This window comes from Ictalurus furcatus, chromosome 6 (assembly GCF_023375685.1).
Source record: "Ictalurus furcatus strain D&B chromosome 6, Billie_1.0, whole genome shotgun sequence".
Lineage (NCBI taxonomy): Eukaryota > Metazoa > Chordata > Actinopteri > Siluriformes > Ictaluridae > Ictalurus > Ictalurus furcatus.
In genome coordinates this window covers 31375497-31399359 of record NC_071260.1, presented here as the reverse complement: position 1 = coordinate 31399359, position 23863 = coordinate 31375497, and the positions used below count along the sequence as shown (strand labels likewise).

At 38.9% G+C, this 23863-nt stretch overlaps 1 protein-coding gene across 2 annotated transcripts; it reads left to right on the top strand.

The window, feature by feature from the left end:
* Window positions 1-2078: 2078 nt before the first annotated feature.
* LOC128609196 (MORC family CW-type zinc finger protein 3-like) lies at window positions 2079-21533 on the top strand. 2 transcript variants are annotated; one of them, XM_053627668.1, is made up of 19 exons: window positions 2079-2174; window positions 4334-4406; window positions 5502-5634; window positions 5726-5949; window positions 6326-6479; window positions 7785-7932; window positions 9121-9249; window positions 9371-9490; window positions 9965-10062; window positions 11462-11557; window positions 12037-12165; window positions 12261-12335; window positions 12431-12467; window positions 12633-12725; window positions 13770-13839; window positions 13929-13983; window positions 14076-14382; window positions 14536-14819; window positions 19106-21533. In XM_053627668.1, the coding sequence occupies exons 1-19, from the start codon at window positions 2136-2138 to the stop codon at window positions 19257-19259; spliced, it is 2418 nt and encodes an 805-aa protein (XP_053483643.1). In that variant the 5' UTR covers window positions 2079-2135; the 3' UTR covers window positions 19260-21533. The 2 variants fall into 2 exon arrangements, with proteins under 2 accessions (XP_053483643.1, XP_053483642.1); XM_053627667.1 differs by having other exon boundaries at window positions 13770-13845.
* Window positions 21534-23863: the final 2330 nt, after the last annotated feature.

Here is a 23863-nt window from a genome sequence, read left to right as displayed (position 1 = left end):
AGTGACGTCCTCATCGGCATCCTCTACACCACTGAATTATAAGTCCTGGGATGTTCATATACATGTAGCTCTGGGTTGATTTTACTATAATATTAATTAAGACCACATTATACTATCATAGTATTGAATCTTGTTTTCTGTCTTATTACGTCAGCTGATAGTACAGAAGCAGTTCCAGACGAATGGATACAAGTAAGACTTTCTGACTGAAATTTATCATCATTTACTTTAACATTATAAAGTGTGCACTGGAACATTAGATTTAGTTTTTGCTTCATTGACCACTGTTTATCAAATGGAAAAACATGAAAGAAATTCTCTCCCTGCAACCATGTTACGTATCATATATTTTTAAACACTTAAGAATAGTTTAATTAATTTTTTTGTGTGTGTGTGTAAAATATTGTTTGGAATAGAAACAATTTCTAGTTCAAGATACTGGCATTTGTATAAAATTTATTGATTTGATATTGATCAATATTAATGGAGGGCACTGCAAATGAATGTGGTTTGCATTTTTTTCAACTTCAGATCTCATAATCTCTGGAATAGTTTTGTTGTCTGCTCCTGTTTCTAGAAAATAGCTATTTTCAGAATGAATTTCTATTTATAATCTAATTGACCTAATCCAGATGTTTTAATGAATAATTAAGACAGATGTGTTGGATTAGGGATGGGTATGAATTCTACAGTGTCTCTATACAGGGACAGTTGTGAACTATTATCAGAAATGAAACACAAAAGACATAGATCTGATCGAATGCTACCATCTACTTTGCAGACAACTACACAGACTATAGCCTAAAGCTGTGCACATTCAAAATATGAAAACTAATCACTGAATGTCCATTTCACATTCTTCAGCACCATTGAAAAAGAGTTGTGACATGCTTTGATCTCGCAGTCACATGGTTCATGTATCATGAGAGCAGCAGAGACTATATTTGCAGCAATTTTCTATAAATATTAACACATAATGTGCTTTGATGACTACATTGTCTACATTTATAGTAGCATTTTGTCTGGGGAGTGATGGAGAGACAGCATTAATCAGTTTTAATGTGTTCACTTTTGGAGGAAAAGGGGATTGTTCCCATAACGTAGAATACATTTACAGTATTCATACTTTTTTCATGCATAATTACTCACATCCTAATGTTATCTTATGTTAAGACATTCACATGCGCATGCACAACAAGTGAATATCAATGAGTGCAAGTAACTGCTCAATTCAACCCATGAAAGAAGTTTGGTCAATAGTGCAAAATAAACAAAGCAAATAATTGCATTCAGCAAAACATTTTATTATATAATATATCCAGGGAGAGGGTAGATAAGTTTTTCCTTGAATGGGCAGTCTTCATAGAAACTCATTCGACCTCCTAAAGAGAGAGAAAGATGGCAGAAGCAGGCCGCTTTTATGAAATTCCTAGAGAGTGATTAGGTTGAAATTAATTGGTGACATTGATAAATAAAATGACAGAGACTATAAAAATATTATATCTCTTTCTATAATATATTATTATTTTTATTTATAATTTTTTCCCTGAATGTTCAATACTGAGGGTGGGGTGGGGTAGGGGATTGTTCTTGCGATGCCAAAAACAAATCAATATAATGTTAATGTTATAAATAAAATACTTTCATAGATCAAGGTTACCATGGTTGGCTGTGCAGCATTTGGATGCAAACTGACATCTGGTTGACATATGGTAGTAAGTGAAGTGTTCCTCAGGCTAACTGCAGTTAGAATCTAACTAGCTATTATCTAACAATAAACATTAAATAAAGCTGGCTACATAAGACACCACTACTGACTAGATTCATGAGAGGTCAGCTAATGCATTAAAATGTCAAAAAATGCAACAAATAAATCATCTTACCAGTGATTGTGTTTTGTTATTGTGTTCAGTTGCCCCATGACACATCACTTCCACATTCTCAGATTACTACAGAAGGCTATGGCAGTGTCGCAACACTCTTTTTACTCGCCCCAGGGGGAGGAGTTTGTGTAGGAGGAGTTTGTTTAGGAGCAGTCAGTATAAAAATCAACACATCTTCAAAACATTAGAAGAGTCTCCTGCTCCTTCATAAGAAGCTAATGTTGGATTTAAAGACAGCAGTTTTGAACAACAATGGCAACACTAACAAATAAAGGAATACCTTTAAGCTCAGTAAGTACTTAACTAAGTACACATGACACAACTAGAATTAAACTGAACTCTAATCAGCTGTGTTTGTGTATGCTGTAGCAATAAATGTTGGAAATAATTCATAGGAAATTATGGTTACATTTGTTCTTTTTTTATGACTTTTAATGATTGTTTAAAGCTTTCCCTATACTATGATTTAATTAAAGAGGTAAGAACATAAGCACCATGACATTACTGGTGCTATCAGGATAAATAATTGAGTTATTTAATGATAGATAAGTGAAATAAAATGGTTTGAATTGCACTATTGGACAATAACTTCAGCAGGGCTTATTAGATGACAGTTTCGTTTCTCGGAACATCATTACCTTATGTTTTGGAAGGATAACTTTCAGTTTCATTTCATCATTACTGAACTCAAAACCTTCAAACCTGATTTTTTCCCACAGAGCAAAAAAAAAAAAAAAAAAAATTACTCTTCTCCAATGTAGAAATTAGTTTAAAAATAGATTTGTAGATTTTTAATAGATTTTTTTTCATGTCCACTACAATGGATGCCATGAAATGGCATATTTTAAGCATACTGTAGTTTTGAATTAGGGTTTAAACACATATGGTATGTGAACTAGTCTTAAAGCTTTTGAAAAAGAACATACACCAATCAGCCATGACATTAAAACCACTGACCGGTGAAGTGAATAACGTTGATTATCTCGTTACAATGGCAACTTTTGAGGGGTGGGATATATCAGGCAGCAAGTGAACCATCAGTTTTCAAAGTTGATGTGTTGGAAGCAGGAAAAATGGGTGAGCATGATGATCTGAGTGACTTTAACATGGGCCAAAATGTGATGGCTAGACGACTGGGTCAGAGCATCTCCACAACGGCAGGTCTTGTGGAGTGTTGCCGGTATGCAGTAGTTAGTACCTAACAAAAGTGGTCCTAGGAAGCACAACTGGTGACAGGACCTTGGGTGGCCAAGGCTCACTGACGTGCATGGGGGGCAAATGCTAGCCCTTCTGGTCCGATTGCATAGAATAGCTACTGTAAGTCAAATTGCTGTAAAAAGTTAATGATAGAAAGGTGTTAGAACAGACACTGCATCACAGCTTGCTGTATATGGGGCTGCATAGCCACAGCCACTGGGCAATGTTCTGCTGGGAAACCTTGGGTCCTGGCATTCATATGGATGTTACTTTGACACGTACCACCTACTTAAACACTGTTGCACACCAAGTACACCCCTTCATGGCAATGGTATTCCCTAATGGCAGTGGCCTCTTTCAGCAGGATAATGCATCCTGTCACACTGCAAAAACTGTTCAGGAACGGTTTGAGGAACATGACAAAGAGTTCAAGGTGTTGATTTGGCCTCCAAATTCCCCAGATCTCAGTCCGATCGATCGTCTGTACGATGTGCTGGACAAACAAGTCAGATCCATAGAGGCCCCACCTCGCAACTTACAGGATCTTTTTAAAGGATTTGCTGCTAACATCTTGGCGCCAGATACCACAGTACACCTTCACAGGTCTTGTGGAGTCCGTGCCTCGACAGGCCAGAGCTGTTTTGGTGGCATGAAGGCGACCTACACGATATTATGCAGGTGGTTTTAATGTTATGGCTGAACACTGACTGCAAGGTGGGATAATTTACCCTGGATGGGATGCCAATCCATCTCAGGGCAATAAGCACACACACACACACAATAACACACAACATTACCTAGGGGCTATTTAGACAGAAAACCAGAGAATCCAGAAAAAGCACAGGATTGAGCCCTGGACCCTAGGCAGCAATACTGTTAACTCTGCCACCACGCCACACATATTTTTTATTTAGCTAATATGTTTTTTGCAAAACATTGTGAGACTTTACAATGAATTTTAAAATTCTTTTTCATTGGCTCAATGGGTAAAGTCTCAGATGGGTTACTGATGAGAAGTTTGGGGGTTCAAAACCCTACACTGCCAAGCTGCCACTATCAGGCCCTTGAGCAAGACCCTTAAGCCTCTCTGCTTACAAAATAAATATTGTGATTAAATATAATGTAACCTGAAAATGTTTTCCTCCTGTAGGTTATGCGTTCATAGCTTTGTGTTAATTGTGTAACAAATAACATTTTTCATCAGCCTTATTTGTCAAGGAATTTGATTATAATATTATGGTTTCCTCCTAAAGATCAGTCCACGGTACCTGCACACAAACTCCACTAGCCACACCTGGCCCTTCAGTGCTATAGCAGAACTGATCGGTGAGTAAAAAATTCTTTGTTCTTTTCACCTACTTTTCTTTATTACTTTCCTTTCCCAACTGATTACTGGACCATTTCATGCCTATCGTCCAGATTCTGAACCACAGACAATGTTTTGACTGCGTTGCTTACCACGAGAAATTGTAGAGAAAAAAATATATGTGCGTATATGTACAATGTGTAAACTATGAGCCAGGAGAAATGCATTTGCATCTGAATGCAAAAGGGCATGGTTTTGTGTGTGTGTGTGTGTGTGTGTGTGTGTGTGTGTGTGTGTGTGTGTGAGCTTGCTAAGTATATCAAATATCAAATTACCTTTCATTATTGTTCCTCAAAACAAAAACAAGGGTAGTTCCTCTCAAACTGTTACATAAACCAATGACTTTCAGTATAAAAGAAATTTTTGTTTGATGCTTCAAGATAATAAATAATAAACACGATATAAATATTGAGCAATATACATGAGCAAATAAATTTTTTCAGTGAGTCACAAGGGTGAGTGAATCACAAATTTTCGACCCCATTACATTTACAGCATTTGGTAGACACCCTTTGCCAGAGTGACTTACATTTATACAACTGAGAGTAAAGGGCCTTGCCCAAGGGCCCAACAGTGGTAGCTTGGCAGTGCTGGGGCTTGAACTCCTGACCTTCTGATCAGTAACCCAAAGCCTTTAACCACTGAGCCAATACTGCCCCATTAAGTGTGGCTAACCAGTACCAGGGCTCTTGAGTCACTCACTTCATGTCTGTTAGTGCTTTCTAGGATGTTGAACTTGTTTTCATCATTACCAGAATTGTTTATTTTGTGGCAAAGTGGGTAAAACGGCTTTCTCATAGCTCCATTGTCTGGTGTGCAAATGTGTATATGATACCCTGCAATACACTGGTGTCCCATACAGAGTGTACTCCCACCTTGCACTCAGTGTTCCCAGGATAGGCTCCAAAGTAGTGAAGATAAAGGAATGAATGGTCTACTTGCATGCTTTACAGTGTGGACTGAGTATGTAAAGACTGAAAACCCATGAAACAGGAAATGTAAATTGTCCCTAACACTGGATAATATCAGAAATTCCTGCTTTTTTCTATTGACAGACAATGCTTATGACCCAGATGTCAGTGCAAAACAATTCTGGATTGATAAAACAACTATCAAAGACCAGGACTGCCTCATCTTCATGGATAATGGAAAAGGCATGGACTGTGACAAGATGCACAAAATGCTCAGGTAGGAGTGTGTTCATGAAGCCTGTGTTATCCTTCAGAGTTGAATGAGATAATCCAAATGCTCGCTCTCTCTCTCTCTCTCTCTCTCTCAGTTTTGGCTTCAGTGATAAGCAGACAGTAAAAGGCCATGTTCCAGTGGGTCTTTATGGTAACGGTTTTAAGTCGGGCTCCATGCGCTTGGGGAAGGACGCCATCGTGTTCTCAAAGAAAGACGACACCATGTGTGTGGGTCTCCTGTCACAGACTTACCTCAAGAAGATAAAAGCACAAAATGTCCTAGTGCCTATTGCCATGTTCACCAACGCCGGACAGACTGATATCCTTTACATAGAAACAGAGGCTAGATTTGACATTAATGGTGGACAGAAGCATTTGACTGGAAATTTGTATTACAGGAGCATAAATTACTATAGTAAATAAGAGGGAAAAAACATAAACACAATGTATAACCAAGCTTACACGTAAACACTTAAACTGCCATAATATTCCTCATTTATTAATCTTAAAATATATTATTCAGTAACAACAGTAAAACTAAAAGTAATTTTATGAAATGATGAGGGTGAGGAATGTGCTGGAAATTCTGGCCTGCCAGTGTGATGGGAGTCTAAGGGGCTAAATTACAAAGTAGACAGAATGTTAAACAAATGCTTTCTTTTGGTTTTCATTTGGTCCTTAACCTTGCTGCTCACTCAGTGCTTCACCGGAGCAAGCAGCATGTCTTCATGATATCCTGACACATTCTCTGTTTAACACCAAGGAAGAACTGCTGTCTGAGTTCAGTGTCATTGACGGGTTGTGCAACAAATCAAGTGGAACCCGCATCATCATCTGGAATCTACGCAGGTGAACATGCAGAGAGTTTGATTAGCGCTTCTATAGTTTTATATGAGCTCTGTTTAGATTAAGGATGGGATGGAATACTTGTATGGCATTTTACTGTTACAGTGAAACCAAAAATAGCAATCTTAAAGGTGCACTAATGGAATAAATAACCTGGAAAATATATAGCACATGATAAAAAATAACTCATGGGAGTTCATTATAAAGATAAACATGATCAGAATGAGCCAAATTGTGAGTTTCCTTGATTTATCATTCCATGATTTTTCCTTGATGCGAGTCAGGGAGAACTTGGAGCCAATGGTACTTTTGGCAAAAATGTACTACTATTTTCAGGGCTATGTGGTCTTCTTTGGTGCTGTACCAAACAATGGTGGTACCTTTCAGGACATACTCTGTTGTGCTTTGCCCAAAGCATGTGAGGATTGTGGGTGGCAATATGAATTTACTCAGTCTGCACAGATAATAGAGTGGTTGTTGTGAATTTTCAACGTGGTGAGACCAAGTCAAGTTCTCGGAGTTCTTAGCACCCAGATATTTGAAATGGCTCACCTGCTCCACAGTGGTCCTGTTTATTGTAAGATTCTTGGTGTCCCTAATATGTTTATGTGTTCCTGTTCATAGTTGTTGGTAACCAGTCCTATCACATCAATGTTGTCAAACCGAAATACCTGGACGAATCGTCTGAAGCAAGGGGAGAATATGGAAACTCTGCACATACAAGGTGGAGGCGGGAATCAATCCCCTATCCCCAGAGGTGCGAGGCAAACATGCTAAACCAAGCAACCATGCCCTCCCTGTGGTACTTTGATCATCAGTATCTAACTAACATGTCACGTCATGACTATCTTCTGTAATGCCAAGACTAATTGAACTCCACTGGCCACCATAGATCTGGTGGTATGTTTTGTACACAAAGGAGGGAATTTGGAGGTGGGTTCAAGGAGTCAAAAAATTGTTGCAATGCTGTTGAACTTTACCTACTTACCTGCTAGAGCTCCAATCTTGACTAATCTTATCTAATATAACTTTATATAATAATAATAATAATAATAATAATAATAATAATAATGCTATAACAGTATAGATAACGACATCCAAAAATGTAGGTGTCAACATGTTACAAAAATTCTAACTAGGGTAGCCTATTATTAATAGAAAAATCACTGCAAATTAAAATCAGAGAAAACTAAATTTGTACCTTGTTTTGGTAAGTTACTGATGGCAAAGAGGGTTGGCTGTGGGTTGGCTTGTATAATTACACCATAATTTTGTCCTTTGTGTCCACATGCAAATATCCTGCTGCAGAACACCTTCAGGAGAATTAGAATTTGACTTCAAGCAGGACCGCTACGACATCCGGATCCCTATTGACGTGCACGAGAGCACCAGGGAGCCAAAAAAGCAACGGCTGGAGAGTCGTATGGAAGTGCCTGAGAGTGAATATTCACTGCGGGTGAGAATTTAACCAGCAAGTACTGAATACTGAGTTTGTTGTAGTTCATTGACTTAGTTTGCTAAGATAACAGGAGTCTGTTTCAGAAACCAGGATTTGAGAATTAACCAGAGCATGCATTTTGCAATTTTTTGGGTAAAGATGAAATTCAGATCTGTTGTCATTAACACCTATGGTCTGATAATACTCTGGAAAATGGAAGGTTAAGTAAATTAAAGCAGCAGTAATGAATCTAATCAAATAGCTGATTAGTATCCAAAATGTCATGTCTTATTGACATAGAGCAGGGGTATTCATATTCATAATTCTGTGCTTGCAAAGGTCTGGATGAACAACTGTAGTTACCCTTTTAATGCGTAACCTTAAGGCTTAATTTCTGGCTATAAACACTGAAAGATGAATAGTTAGAGCGATGTTTCCAATGTTCTTTTGTAAAATAAATAAATAATACAGAAGAGAAAAACCCCTGTTCTAAAACCTTTTACCATGTTGTTAAAAAAGTATTTGCCCCCTTACTGGTTTCTTCTATTGTTGCATATTTATCGCATTTAATTGTTTAAGTTCTTCAAACAAGACAGATACAGCCTGAGTAAACACAAAATACAGTTTTTCAACAATCATTTTATTTATTGAAGTTAATAATTATCCAACACTAACTAGTCTAGCTTTAGCTAGACTAGACTAGGGGTGTCCAATCTTGTTTGGTATGGCTTCTGCTTGGTTGGAATGAAAACCTGTACCCACACTGGCCCTTTCACGATAAGATTGAACACCCCTGGACTAGACACACCCAGACGTGATTACTGCTATTCCTGTTGAATCTAAACATTACTTAAACGGAACATTTTTAGCAATGTGAAGTAGGCTAAAAGGTTTGAATAAGCAGCACACTATGCCACAATCAAAATTCTAGAAGAGATGCGAAAGTTATTGAAATATGTCTGGAAAGTTTTTTTTTTTTTTTTTTTTAAACGGCTATTTGTGTTTCTTCATGTTCTTCTTGCGTTGCATTAGGTTTTATATGGGATATTTAGAGTGAGCAATATGCAAAAAATACTCAAATACTATTCATGGTACTGTATCTCCTGTGTATCGTTCTGATTTTAAGATGTTTTAACCTCTCTTTCTACAAAGGACCCCTATTCAATATATAGACACCTTTGTGCGATTATTTTACCCTTGTGTCAGGCATACTGCAGTGTCCTGTACCTTAAGCCGAAAATGCAGATCATCATCCAAGGGCAGAAGGTGGAAACGCAGTATGTCACTAAAAATCTAGCAAATGTCTTAAAGGACACATACAAACCTGTATGTCTTGTATCCTTGTGGTTATTATATTAGAGCAACAGAACATGATAAAGAGTGATAAATAAGTAAGATTTACATATTTAATGATTATAAGATTTTAAATACCATGATCCTTAAGCCTTTGTCTCAGAAAAAGAAAATTACAATCACCTTTGGCTACAACACAAAGACCAAGGAGCACTACGGCATGATGATATACCACAAAAACCGCCTCATCAAAGCCTATGAGCGTGTCGCCTGCCAGCGCAAGGTGAGGATATAGTTGTTTAATCCGTAATGAGTATGATCATTTTTCTACATAATTAATCATCTGCCTAAAGGAATGGAATGGGGCTGGAGAATAGGCAGATGACCACAGATAGATAGTGAAACATTTTTTGACAATTTCTTGAGCTCTGTTTTGAATGCCCTTGGAATAACAAATGTTGCTGATTCAGTTTGACCCCAGTTTCTATGTATATCCACATAGAAAGTAGAAACATAGAAAGTGAACATACAAGTGCATACTCTCTTATTAAGACTGTTTGTGAATTTAATTTGGTGTGAAGGGATAACTTGGTTCCCATTTCAGCTATAGTCACAGATTTTAACTGATCTCTCTTCCACAGTTCATTTCATTTACCTCTTTCTTTACAGCACTCACACAAAATAATTGTACTTAGCATCTTTTATCTATATTGTGTCATCTCATGATTTTTACAGTGTTTTTGTGTTTTGTTACCAGGCTAACAGCACAGGAGTGGGAGTTATCGGGGTGATAGAGTGCAATTACCTCACACCAACTCACAACAAGCAGGAGTTTGACAATACAGAGGAGTACAGGTGTGTTTGTAATTCCTGTTCAGGAATTCAGAAGGCATATTACAGTAAGAATGCATAGTGTAATTATGTACACCCACCCACACACCCACACACACACACACATATGTATACAGTATCTCACAAAGGTGAGTACACCCCTCACATTTTTGTAAATATTTGATTATATCTTTTAATGTGACAACACTGAAGAAATGACACTTTGCTACAATGTAAAGTAGTGAGTGTGCAGCTTGTGTAACAGTGTAAGTTTACTGTCCCCTCAAAATAACTCAACACACAGCCATTAATGTCTAAACCGCTGGCAACAAAAGTGAGTACACCCCTAAGTGAAAATGTCCAAATTAGGCCCAATTAGCCATTTTCCCTCCCCGGTGTCATGTGACTTGTTAGTGTTACAAGGTCTCAGGTGTGAATGGGGAGCAGGTGTTTTAAATTTGGTGTCATCGCTCTCACACTCCCTCATACTGGTCACTGGAAGTTCAACATGGCACCTCATGGCAAAGAACTCTCTGAGGATCTGAAAAAAAGTTTGTTGCAATATATATATATATATAATATATATACACACAACAGAACATTGACAGAATTTCCTCAATTCAGTATAAACCCCCAGAGTCAATATTAAGTAGAGGCACCTTTGGCAGCAACTGTAGCCACCGTTTTTTTGGGTAGCTCTCCACTATGTCACTCTAGAGCAGGGGTATCCAATCTTATCCGCAAAGGGCCGGTGTGTGTGCAGGGTTTCATTTCAACCAAGCAGGAGCCACACCTGATTTCACATGTTTAATCAGTTGATCTTGTCTTTCAATAGATTCAGGTGTGGCTCAGCTTAGTTGGAATGAAAACATAATAAGAATGGATAAGATTGGACACCCCTGCTCTTGAGCACCCACCTCGTTCCTAGCAAGCCAACCTATTGTAGCTTTGGACTTGTGCTCAGGGTCATTGTCCTATTGGAATGTAAATTTTGGACCCATTTTCAGAGGTTTTGCAGATTTCATCAGGTTCTTCCCAAGATTCTACTATTCTTCATCAATCCATCAATCCATTCTTCACAGTCAGGATGGTGTTATTTTGCGTTCATACCAAAAAGTCCTATTTTGTTTCATCTGACCACAAAAAACCTTCTGCCAGTTTGTTACAGGAAACTAGATGGACCTTTTTGAGACCTTCTTGCCCTCCTCCCATACAAGCCAGCGGTGTGCAGTATCTTTAATAATGTTGATTGATTCACATGTTTCTCTCTGTTGGCCATAAAATCCTGTAGGTCTTTCAAAGTCATTTGGTCCCTGGTGGCCTCTCTGACCAAGTGTCTTCTTTTCTAATTATCTACATTTGATGGACACCAGACTGTGGGTTGTGAGGGAGTTGTGTAAAGATGTGCTTTGTGTCTGTGCAGGAAAACCATGCAGAATGTAGGTAATAAACTTGAGGAATATTGGAAGGAAGTCCAATATCGATACGAAAACGGCACTAAAGCTTTTGAGGATGTTGTGTAAGTTTTAACGTGCATGCACACAGACACACAAACACGCAAACACATACATATGGCCAGGCATAGGTCTGCTAAAGTAAACTATCTGCTTAATGTGTTTTCTGTTTGGGTGTCTACTCAATATTTGAGTCTCATAGTAGCTCCCCCTACAGGACCCAATAAAAAGTTGCATGAGCAAGTGATTTTTTACTTATCAGGAGTGCAAGTGTAGACGGTCAGATGTAAAGTACATTTGTAGTAATGGTCAGTACAACTCCATTAAAAGTCTTAAGCTCCTGCTGACACAAATCAAGTACCTCAGGGTTTATATAGTTTAATTTATTCTTCTTTGTCTGTGGAACTGTGTTTGATTTATTAGAAGTTGTTAGATTTGCGTGTAGTTCATGTCCCCCATGCTCTACCTGGCCCAGTAAATAAAATTTTGTCACATTGAGTTGTTGATGGCTTAAAGCAATTTGTGTGCTTATGTGGACTTGCAGTAAGCGGCCAGATCAGAACTGGGTTCAATGTGATGATTGTCTCAAGTGGCGGAAACTTCCGGATTGCATTGATAATAAAGTTCTCCCTAAAAAATGGTTCTGCCACATGAACCTCGACCCACAGTTCAGGTTTGTTGTGTATAAACATCTGTATTCTGTGTGTGTGTGTGTGTGTGTGTGTGTGTGTGTGTTTGTGTGCTCATGAAAGTGCTTGATTCTCTCAGGAGTTGTACAGTTGAAGAAGAACCTGAGGATTCTGATGAAGAACAACCTGGATACCAGAAAATGTACAAACAGCAGTGAGTAACAAATCCTGACATTTGTAATAAATATTTCTTCTTACATATATTTCTTTTAATGTTATATATACACTTGTGTATGTGTTTTGAAACAGTGAGAAAAAGTTGCAGGAGGAGAGGAACAGACAGCAGGTGATATCAGCTCTTTGATTTAAGTTTTAACTTGGCTCAGGATCATATATTTTTATTCTCTCTGTTTCGATAGAGTATGAACAGGGCTCAGTAGTGCAAAAATGCATTTTATATTCAGTTGACTGACTGTGTAATGATCTGAGTGGTGATGTGTCTATGCTTCAGATGGAAGCTGAGCAGAGGACTGCAGCTTTGAATGAGCAGGACACTGCTTTGTTGAGGAACGAGCAGGAAATTATACACCAGCTCCGACACAGCGTCAGTAATTTCTTATTAAAATGATCTAGTGCAGCACATCCTGAAAGCTGCAATTCTCATATTGCTTATATTTCAGAAATATCTCTGTTTAGGCCATGGCACACATACACCAATGAGATGGGGGTTCACAAACATTTTGGGCACATGATCCTAAATGGACATTATTAAATTTCTGTTATCCCAAGCCTTGTCATTTTGGTGTCTGCTCATTATTTACCATCATGCTTGGAGTCACTTGATGTTATTAAGGAAGTAGTGGTTATACTGTAGATGGGCAGAGAATTTTGGCCATTTTCATTCCTGAACTCCAACTCTAGTACAGTGTGTCTTGGTTAAAATAACACATACATTGGGCTTCATTCATCAATCTTTCACTAACGTTGTGTGTAAAGGTCTGCATGAGCCAAACTGAACAAAAAATTTATGCTGGATTTACAAAAGTTTTGAACTTGAAAAACGCTGATTTTCTTTTTATTTGAGTGTTTATGTTGGAAATGGCAATGGCCTGTAAATTACCAAGCACATGCATGATTTGTGTTTGGTGATGCCCACAAAACTCCACAAAAAAGACCAAGGCAGAAGTTGAAGTACTTTTGACTCACAATTATCAGAATGAAAAAATATAACCCCAAATCCTGAAAAAGTTGGGACAGAATGGAAAATGCAAAAAACCCCAAAAAAACAGTCGTTTGAAAATTCAGTTCACGCGGTACTATATTGAAAACACATTATTAACACATTATATGATGTTTTACTTTGTGAATTAAATTTATTTTTGAGTTGGGACAGTCGACTGTTTACTGCTGTGTAACATCACCTTTTCTTTTAATAACACTTATTAAGCGTTTGGGTGCTGAGTGTAGACACTAATTGGTTAAGTTTATCGAGAGGAATTTTCCCCAATTCATCCATTATGCATTTCTTCAGCTGTGCGACTGTACGGTTCCTTCGTTGCCTTATTTTGCGCTTCATAATGCACCACACATTTTTTTTAAATCCATATGTGTTTTCCTCATTTATCCATGTGTGTTTTCCTCTCAACAGTGTCCGTCAACACCCAGGTCATCCATCCAAGCAACACCCAGCTCCACCCTTATTCCTCTGTCTCCCACAAGTATGGGTGAAGAAATATTTTGCCTCAGTGTGTATCCCTCTGTATTTGTTGTTTACAAGCTTCTTTTAATCAATGTTTTAACTCTTTAGGCTCCAGGCCTTCTGATGATACGCAGGACATTTCTGTCTCCACTACTCCTACGAAGTACTGTCATCACTCTTTCACTCCCTCTGTCTAATGCTCCTTTGCAATAACACCGCATTAAGAATGCCTGAATGATTTAATTTCACCTTTAGGAAGAAGAGAACCCTGAGCCAGAGTCAGGAGAACATGGAGAAGAAGAAAGCCAGACGAAACTATTTTGACAACATACCAGTTAGTCTGTCAACATCCACAGCCTCACCTGAGGCTTTTTGTTTAAGCCATGATAGCCATGATAATAAAGCAGAAAGGAAAGACATTAAAACAGCACAGAATGATGACATGATTGAAAAGAGCACAGTGAAGAAGGAGCAGAGCGATCAAATCACACAGGCCAGCTCTGTGGACCATGAAATTCAGTACCTGCAGGCCAAGGAGGAGATAAAGCAGCTCCGACATAAGGTGAGAGGGCAAGAAATAGAACAAGAAGGAGAACTGCAACCGTAACAGACTAAATAAGTCAAAATTAATTGAAAGTGAGTTTGTTTCATGTCCTGTCACTGCAATTATTATCATGTCCTTCGTTGTTTTTGTACAAAACAAATCCTCACACAGGTGGATCATCTAGAAGATGAGAAGTGCAATTTGTTGACCTGCTCTGAGATCCTTAAGAAAGATTTAGAGGAAATAAAGAAAGAGCGTGAAAAGCTGAAGATAAGTGTAGAAGATCGAGGGGTTCAGACAGATTTTCCTATTTCCTCACATGAAGAAAGTGCAGCAGCTTCAGAAGAAGCCTCCAACCCAGGAAGAGTGAGAGACTCACACTTTGGTACTCAGCAGAATGAGACACAGGACAGGCCAGAGAGTGGACAAGAAAACAATAACACACAGTTATTCAGGTAAGATCTCTACTCTAGAAATATGCAGATCAGAAGAATATCAATAAAATCCATACTATACATACACTACCATTCAAATTTTTGGAATGATTAAGAAAGTGCCTTATTCCCTGAGAAGGGAACTCCATGTTGTGTTTAGCATAACACTATGGGAGCGCCCTCGCGTGCGACCGGCATCTGAAGCTTGTGTAAAATCATGCCTATTTATAGGCCTGCCGTGATCAGGTGATGTGGCATTTAAGTGCGTCGCGTGATATATATGGCATCTGTAAACCGCGCTGTCAGTCTTATTATCTTCAGTGAGACTGCATGTCGGTCGTTTGTTTAAAGAAACAAAAAGACGCTTCATTTCCTCTCTATCTTTTCTCAAAATCTCTGGACTTTTCTATCCCTTTAAAAAAAGATAAGAAAAAAAGAATGAACAAGAGAGAAAAGTATGAGTGAGAGAATTCAGAAAGTGTGTTACACCTTGCTCCCGTTTCATCACGAGGAGGAGTGCACCCTTTCTGTGTGAAGTGTCCAGGTATGGAGCATGCCACGGCAGCCCTTGAGAGGTCTGACTGTCCGCATTGTAACGCCTTACATTAGGTAGCTGTCACAATCTACCCTTTAGACAGCGCTGCAGCTTGCTCAGTGAGTGCACGCTCTTTGAATTTTGATAACTGTGACATTGTTTACTGTGGACACGTGCATTTGTTTTGTTTCTGTTCTGCCTCCTCCCAGTTTTATCATTGGCTGTTGTTCGAGGGTGCCTTCATTGTTTTCAGCTGTCAGCACTAAACGCTGATTATGTTCGGGATATATACCCTTGCCTCCCAGTACACTTTGCGGAGTATTAGTTTAGATACGGAGATAGACAGTTTAGTTTAAGGTTAGATTAGTTCACTCAGACCATGCTGGTGTTTTCCGCTCCCAGTTCCCAGTCCTCGTTTCATGTTTCATGTTTCGTGTTTTTACCCCATTTATGTGTGTTTACTGATCGCCCGACCCATTGCCTGTTTCTGACTACGTCTCTGTTTCGTGATTTGGATTTGTCTGCCTGCCTCCTTTAATAAACGTCTTTACCTGTACTTGCTTCTGCCTCCATTACCGTTCCGTGAGAGCAGTTCTGCTCGTAACTTGCTCTTTTCTCGGAAGCTGAAGCGAGTTTCAGAGTTCAGAGCCTTGCGGATCTGGGCCGTCCGCTGCCGAGGCAGCTAGCCGTCTCAGGTCCAGGGGACTTGGAAGAGGAGCCGGAGACGAGCGCTGCTCTATCTCTTGCTCTGCCTTCTGGGTCCGGCTCTCCGTTGGATTTTGGAGCCCGCGTCGCGACTCCTTCTTCTGCTATGGAAAGCCAAAAAAACCCCCCCAAAAAAACACAAAAAAATAATAACGATTCCTCTCTGACTCAGAGGAGCCAGAAGGGCATGCTAAAAACTGAGAGCAGCATATAATGAGCTGCTTGAAGTGATTACTAAAGCTGGATGAGCTTTTTTCTGCCCAGTGAAAGTAATTTCGTCACACTGCAGAAAACTCCCCTTTCTTCCAGAAGTATATGACAAAATATCAGGCTTCTGGGGGAAAACCATGCATAAACCATATTTATAACCCCATGATGTCGGATTATTCGGCCATTGTGGGAAATGAACGGCATGGCTATTTAGCTATGCTGAAGGTGGAGGAGGCGCTTGCGAGCTAACTCTCTCCATCGATGGCAGGCAATTTAGGGGGGCTGGCTTTGCCATCCAAGCCATTTAGGGCCACCGTGGCATTGGTAGGCAAGTCCTATGCAGTAGTGGGTCTTGCTTGTGGGTCATTGCAGACAATGACAGTGTTGCAGACCTACCAAGCAGACTTGCTAAGTGAGCTCGACATCCGGCGGCATTCAGCCAGTTCCTTCCCTGTTGTGTCAAGTTCACGATTCCAGTGGAGCCCGGGCCAGCGCTAGTGCGAGGGAGACACAGAAGGTGAGTATGGCAGCCCGCCAACCCCTGCAGACAGCCAGGGAACTGGGTGGCCACAGTCACGGCCTGCTACTAGGCCTGATCTGAGAATGGTCACAAAGGCCAAGCAGACAATGAGGAGCGGTCCTGAGGGGCTGTGGAGGGACGTATCAGGGGACATGAGGTTGTTAGGGCAGTTAGCCCCCAGTGCTACTGTAGGGCCTCCCCTAGCCAAGGCTGTCCCAAGTTTTCAGTGTTCTCTGGTCAGCGAGCTGTCACAGGGCAACGAAAGAACCGGAGAAAAGGGTCTACCGTAGAAAAGGGTTACCGGGTCCAGTTCAGAGCTCGACCCCCCGGTTCAGAGGTGTGCTCACCACAGTAGTCAGCACAGACCAGAGCCCAACGTTAGCACAGGATGTAAGACCCCTCTTGGACAAAGGGGCCATAGAACATGCACCCCATTCCCTGAGGGAGGGAGGTTTTTACAGCCGTTATTTCCTGGTCCACAAAAAATAGAGGAGTATGCGGCCAATTTTAGATCTGCGTAATCTGAACTGTACTCTTCGGACATACAGGTTCAAGATGCTGACACCGAAACTTATAATTCCACAGATTTAGGTTGAGGACTGGTTTGTGATCTAAAATCTAAAGATCTAAAAGGTGCATATTTCCACATAGAAATATCGCTAGCCTTATCCCCTCGCACCTTCACAAAGTGCATGGATGTCATTCTGGCTCCATTGTGACTCCAAGGCATACATGTACTAAACTACCTGGACGACTGGTTAATTCTAGAAGGATCCATGGAACTGGTGGTTCAACATCAAGATGTTGTTCTTGCCCACATGAAGAGCTTGGGGTTCAGGTTGAACATCAGAAAAGTATGCTTTCTCCAGTGCACTGGACAACTTTTCTAAGGCTATAAGGATTCTACTACAATGAGGACGTTTCTATCCCCAACATGCATTGGGTCAATCCTATAAACATTGAGCAAGTTAAAGCTGGATCTTGGCATCCCCTCCAGTCTCTATGGGAGACTAGGAGCTTATGGCAGCAGTAGCCAATGTCATACCATTGGGCATATTTCACAGGAGACCGTTTTAGTGGTGGCCGAGAAGTTGGGGGTTTTGACGAGGATGAAACCTCTGAGAATAATCAGTGTTATGCTGCGATGCCTACGTGCTCTGAGAATTTGAAGTGTCCCCGGTTTCTAGCCTTGGGTCACACTCTATGGGTGTCTCCTTAGTGCAAGACGGTAATGACAGACACCTCCCTCACGGGCTGGAGCACGGTCTTAGACAGCTGTCCAGCTTACGGTCTCTGGAGCGGCCCTCATCTAGAGCGGCATATAAATTGCATAGAAGTGTGGACCATATTTCTAGCACTGAAATTCCTTCTTCCTCAATTGAGAGGGCACCATGTGTTTATAGACAACACAGCGGTGGTCTCATATATTTGCCACCGGGGGGATTAAGTCCACGCCCCCCGTTCAGGCAGGTGCAGCTAATTCATCTAAGGGCAAAGGGAAAGTTTTGACAGTGAGTGCAATGTACATTCTGGGCAACTGGAATGTGGGGGCAGACATCCTGTTGAGGCAGAGGCTGAGACCCAGGGATTGGTGGCTCCGTCCACAAGTGGTGGAGTCCATATGGCGGAGGTTTGGCCAAGCGGGAGTGGATGTGCTCAACACACTGCCTGCTGTGGTTCACAGTCACTCCTCCTGCACAATTAGGGCTGGACACCATGGTGCACATGTGGCTAAGGTCACATCTGTACACTCTTCCCCCGATTGCTCTGCTCCCACTCTCTCTCTAGTGAGAGAGTCTTGCAGTGACCCTTGGGCTTGGGATTTTTTTAACAGGCCCTACCCTCAGTATGACGGAGTGGTTATTCTCGTTCCCATAGAGTTATGCTAAACTCAACGTGGAGTTCCCTTTGAAAGGGAACGTCTGGGTTATGCATGTAACGCATGTAACATTGTGGAGGAAATATGATGGTCTGGGGGTGCTTTGGTGCTGGTAAAGTGGGAAAGTTGTAAAGGGTAAAAGAAATCTTGAGCAAGGAATGCTCTCATTCCATTTTGCAATGCCCATGCTATACTCTGCTAGACTGGATCCATTTTGAGACAAAATGGATATATACTGTAACACAATAACTTAAACACATGCGTATTTTCTGCCTCCATCAGGTCCGGAAGAATCGCAACCTCTGTACTTTTGTTACATTCGGTACTAACAGAAATGCAGAAAAACACGTACCGTCACATTTTAAGAATGTTGGTACCGACTTGGTACTTGGTTCTCGTGACATCCCTAACTGTAACACAATAACTTTATATAGAGTTTCTCTTGTTTTTTGCCTCAGATTAAGACTACTCAGACAAACAGTGGGGCGTCTCCTGGTCATCTTCGTTCCTGCACTGGACCTTGAGCAAGTAAACTACGATTGTGATGTCATTGATGAGATTCTCACTCAGGTTGTCGATGACATCTCCTCTACAGAGGCAGCCTCTACATAGAGACAGTGGTGACCAGAAGAGTGAAAATGTTTAGGAATCATTTGCTTGGATAATGCAAAATGAACTACAAACAAGTCCTTAATAGGCTACAAGCAAGTCCTTAATATACATACTGTTTTGATTTTTTCTTGATTAGACATTAGTGCTTGGGTAGCAAGAAAAACTGAATGTGGTTTAAGGAGCTAAATTTGTTTTGTTTTTTTTTCCTGTATTAAAAATGAAACACTTTACATATTTTATATCTATTACATAATAATGGAAAACTATGTTTTTAGTTGGTTGCAACATATTCAGCTGATGTGTAGGCTTTTAGGGATCCATTTTTTCTATTTCCATTTTTTAAATCAACAATTGATATTCATTTCTATGCTTTATATTATATTACTGCTGTCATCATTCAATTCTGGGCCACACTGATGCTATATAATTAGCTATACAGTTAGCTCGTTGCATGATGCAAAGTATTGTACATATTAAGACCCTGATTTACTAAGAACCCAAATAAAGAGCATTAATTTGTGTGCACACATGTCATTTACAAAGGAAAACTGTTTTTATGCTATTTCTCTTGCAGTCCAGAGTCCAGAGACACGGGGTAAAAATAGAGCACCATTAATTATACACCCAAAAAATGTATTCATTATTCTTACTTAATTTAACTGAAGAAAGTTTTTACACACAATTTAATTTAGCTCATTTAAAATAAATCAGTTTAGTTGGGTCAACACAATTTAGTTGGTTTAGGTCAAATTAATTTACTCTGGTATGTTTATTTAACTTTATTACATTTCGCTAACTAAATTTTCTTATGTTGGTCCAACTTAATTTTTGTATGAATTTATTGAGGTTTAATTAATTTTCTTATGTTTAAACAAGCAGTTTCATTCATCATTATACACAATGTATATAATGAACAAATAATAGACTGGTGTCAGTACTGATATTAGTATAGATCAATGAGTGGCCACAGCCTAAACACAAACGCCACTCTTCAGCACAATGGTAACCACAAGATTCCAAAACATTACAGAAACTCCTTCAAATGTCCAACATAACTGAAAATTAAACACAAACATGTCTTTCCCTTTGCTAAAAAAAACAACAACATAGAATAACACTTAATCCCTATATTTACTCTCCTAATGCATTCCCTTGCAAAACAGAGTTTGCTGGGAACTACAGATCAACTGCCCACTTAGTTATAACAAAAATGATTTATGTAGTTTTAAAACAAATGAATTAAGTAAACTTCAGTTTTAAATATATTAGGTGGATTGAACACAATGAAATTAAGTTGTGACCAAATGTTCAAAAATCGCGGAAAAAGGAAAAAAAAATTTTTTTGAGTCTACAAAGGTGTCTACTCATTCACAAAATCACCCACTCCTTTCTCAAAGACTCTCCCCTCCATTCTCAAAACCCTGCTAAGTCACGCCTTTACTGCCACAATATTATATATACAACAGTAAATGTTCTACTCCTACTTATGGTGGTTTTAAAGCTGAGATGGACCATTTATTCACAATGCAAGACTGATGTACAAAAAGAAAATAATAACTTCTGTTTATTTGATATTTTGTACATGTTTGAAGTGTAATAAAAAGGCAGAAATGTTTCATATGTATAACAGTTTCCTTGCATGTGACCTGGAGATGCAACCACTCAACCTCATTGTTTCATCTTTTGTTTTCTCATCATTAATCCTCAGCATGTTTCTTCATGATGTTGGACTCATTAAATCTGGATGTAATTGGTCCTATAGCTGGTATTTATGAAATAATGAAAATGTTTTGTGTCCTGTGTAAATCATATACTATGTGTGCAAATAAGATAGAAAATGAAATAAAACTTAAAAAAAAAAAAATCCTATTCATAATCTAAAATACCTAATCCAGATGTTCAGAATTTTAAGGAGCAATATAGTTAGATGTGTTAGGTTATGGTTGGATATGAACTCTGCAATACCTCTACATAAGGACAGTTGGGACATAATGCCAGCAATGAAAAACAGAAGGCATAGGTCTGGTAGGGAAGTCTTCCATCTACTGTGCATAGAACTACATAGACTGGTACCTGGAGTTGTACATGTTCAAAATCTGAAAAATAACCAATTACTGAATGTACAATTAGCATCCACTCTCGGTTGTAAGCCACAAGAGGAGGAGTTTCCCCAAGTCAATATTTTGTTTCAGCACTTGTGATAAACATCTGCATAATAGACGGCAGGACTAACAAGAAGAGGAATACCTTTAAGCTTAGTAAGTATTTACATGCCATAACCTATAACCAGCTATTTGTAGGCATTCGGTATCAACAAATGCCGGAAGTAATTCATGTGAAATTTTCAGTCACATCCACATACATTTTATGGCTAACTTAGTGTCACATACACTGTCACAGAGCTTGTCACAGAGCGTTGCCCTGCTGCATAGTTCAAATCCTTCCTGACGCCCAAATTACAACCAATCATTCAATTCAGTTTGAGAGCTGAGAACTTCAGTACAATTGCCTCACTGTTACTATTCAGATTATTATTGCTATCAAGTACAGCAAATAGAATTTGAAATCTGTTTTTAATAATTTCTCTTTTATTATAATTTTAAAATAAAAACAAAATTTTTATGATTTTTTATTTTGCAAAATAGAAAAATAATAAATATGCAATAACTTTTTGACTTTACATACTAGTCATTGAAGTTTTCTGCACAGTAGATGGCAGCCTTGGCAAACTATGTATTCTGTTTTACAATTACAATTTAATGTTACCATGTTAGTTCATTATAAGGAAGATGTATCATTTTCTAGTTGGAAATCTGTCTTGGATTGGAATAAATGATCCACTCCAACTGTAATTATGAAGATTCTTTATTGGTCACATATACATTACAGCACAGTGAAATTATTTTCTTCACATACCCCAGCATGTTAGGAGGTTGGGGTCAGAGCGCAGGGTCAGCTAAGATGCAGCACCCATGGAGCAGAGAGGGTTAAGGACCTTGCTCAAGGGTCCAGCAGTGGCAACTTGGCAGTTGTGGCAGTTATCTTTTATTCCATAAAAGATAAAGTCATACTGCACGAGGACAGTAACGATGAAATGAAACTGAAAGTTATCCTTTCCAGTAACAAGGTATTGTTCTGAGAAATGAAAAAGAAATTAGACAGGTATTCATCAGGTGTCCAATAGTGTAATTCGAAGAGTTTCACTTCATTTATTTACATAGTTAGCATTAGTTAACTCATTTAGTTATCTTGAGTAGTAACAGTGAGGCAATTGTACTGAAGTTCTCAGCTCTCAACCTGAATTGAATGATTGGTTGTAATTTGGGCGTCAGAAAAGATTTGAACCATGCAGCAGGGCAGTGCTGTAAAAATCTCTGTGACAGTGTATGTGACAATAAGTTAGCCATAAAGTGTATGTGGATGTGACTAAAATTTGTACAACAAATAAACATGTACAACTCCAGGTACCAGTCTATGTAGTTCTATTCACAGTAGATGGAAGACTTCCTTATCAGACCTATGCCTTCTGTTTTTCATTGCTGGCATTATGTCCTAACTGTCCTTATGTAGAGGTGTTGCAGAGTTCATATCCAACAATAATATAATACATCTAACTATATTGCTCCTTAAAATTCTGAACATCTGGATTGGGTATTTTAGATTATGAATAGGAAAAAAAATCATTCAAGTTTTATTTCATTTTCTATCTTATTTGCACACATAGTATATGATTTACACAGGACACAATAACATTTTAATTCTTTCATAAATACCAGCTATTGGACCAATTACATCCAGACTTAATGAGTCCAACATCATGAAGAAACATGCTGAGGATTAATGATGAGAAAACAAAAGATGAAACAAAAGATGAAACAGAACAACAGTGAGGTTGAGTGGTTGCATCTCCAGGTCACATGCAAGGAAACTGTTATACACATGAAACATTTCCGCCTTTTTATTACACTTCAAACATGTACAAAATATTAAATAAAAGAAGTTATTTTCTTTAAGTACATCAGTCTTGCATTTGAATAAATGATCCATCTCAGCTTTAAAACCACCATAAGTAGGAGTAGAACATTTACTGTTGTATATATAATATTGTGGCAGTAAAGGCGTGGCTTAGCAGGGTTTTGTGAATGGAGGGGAGAGTCTTTGAGAAAGGAGTGGATGATTTTTTGAATGAGTAGACACCTTTTTAGACTCAAAAATATATATTTTTTCCTTTTTCCACGATTTTTGAACATTTGGTCACAACTTAATTTCATTGTGTTCAATCCACCTAATATATTTAAAACTGAAGTTTACTTAAGTCATTTGTGTTAAAACTACATAAATCATTTATATATATATATATATATATATATATATATATATATATATATATATATATATATATATATATAACTAAGTGGGCAGAACTGCATCAGGAAAGTATATTTAGGGATTAAACGTTATTCTATGGTTGTTTTTTTTGCAAAGGGAAAGACATGTTAGTGTTTAGGTTACCATTGTGCTGAAGAGTGGCGTTTGTGCTTAGGCTGTGGCCACTCATTGATCTATACTAATATCAGTACTGACACCAGTCTTTTATTATTTGT

What these genes read in the sequence shown, in the direction of transcription:
- LOC128609196 (XM_053627667.1), top strand. Translation starts at nt 2,136, where the DNA reads ATGGCAACACTAACAAATAAAGGAATACCTTTAAGCTCA. An exon ending in CATACAAACCTGTATGTCTT is followed by an intron (nt 9,250 to 9,370) that starts GTATCCTTGTGG and finishes CCTTTGTCTCAG; the next exon opens with AAAAAGAAAATTACAATCAC. An exon ending in TCTGTCTCCCACAAGTATGG is followed by an intron (nt 13,846 to 13,928) that starts GTGAAGAAATAT and finishes TTAACTCTTTAG; the next exon opens with GCTCCAGGCCTTCTGATGAT.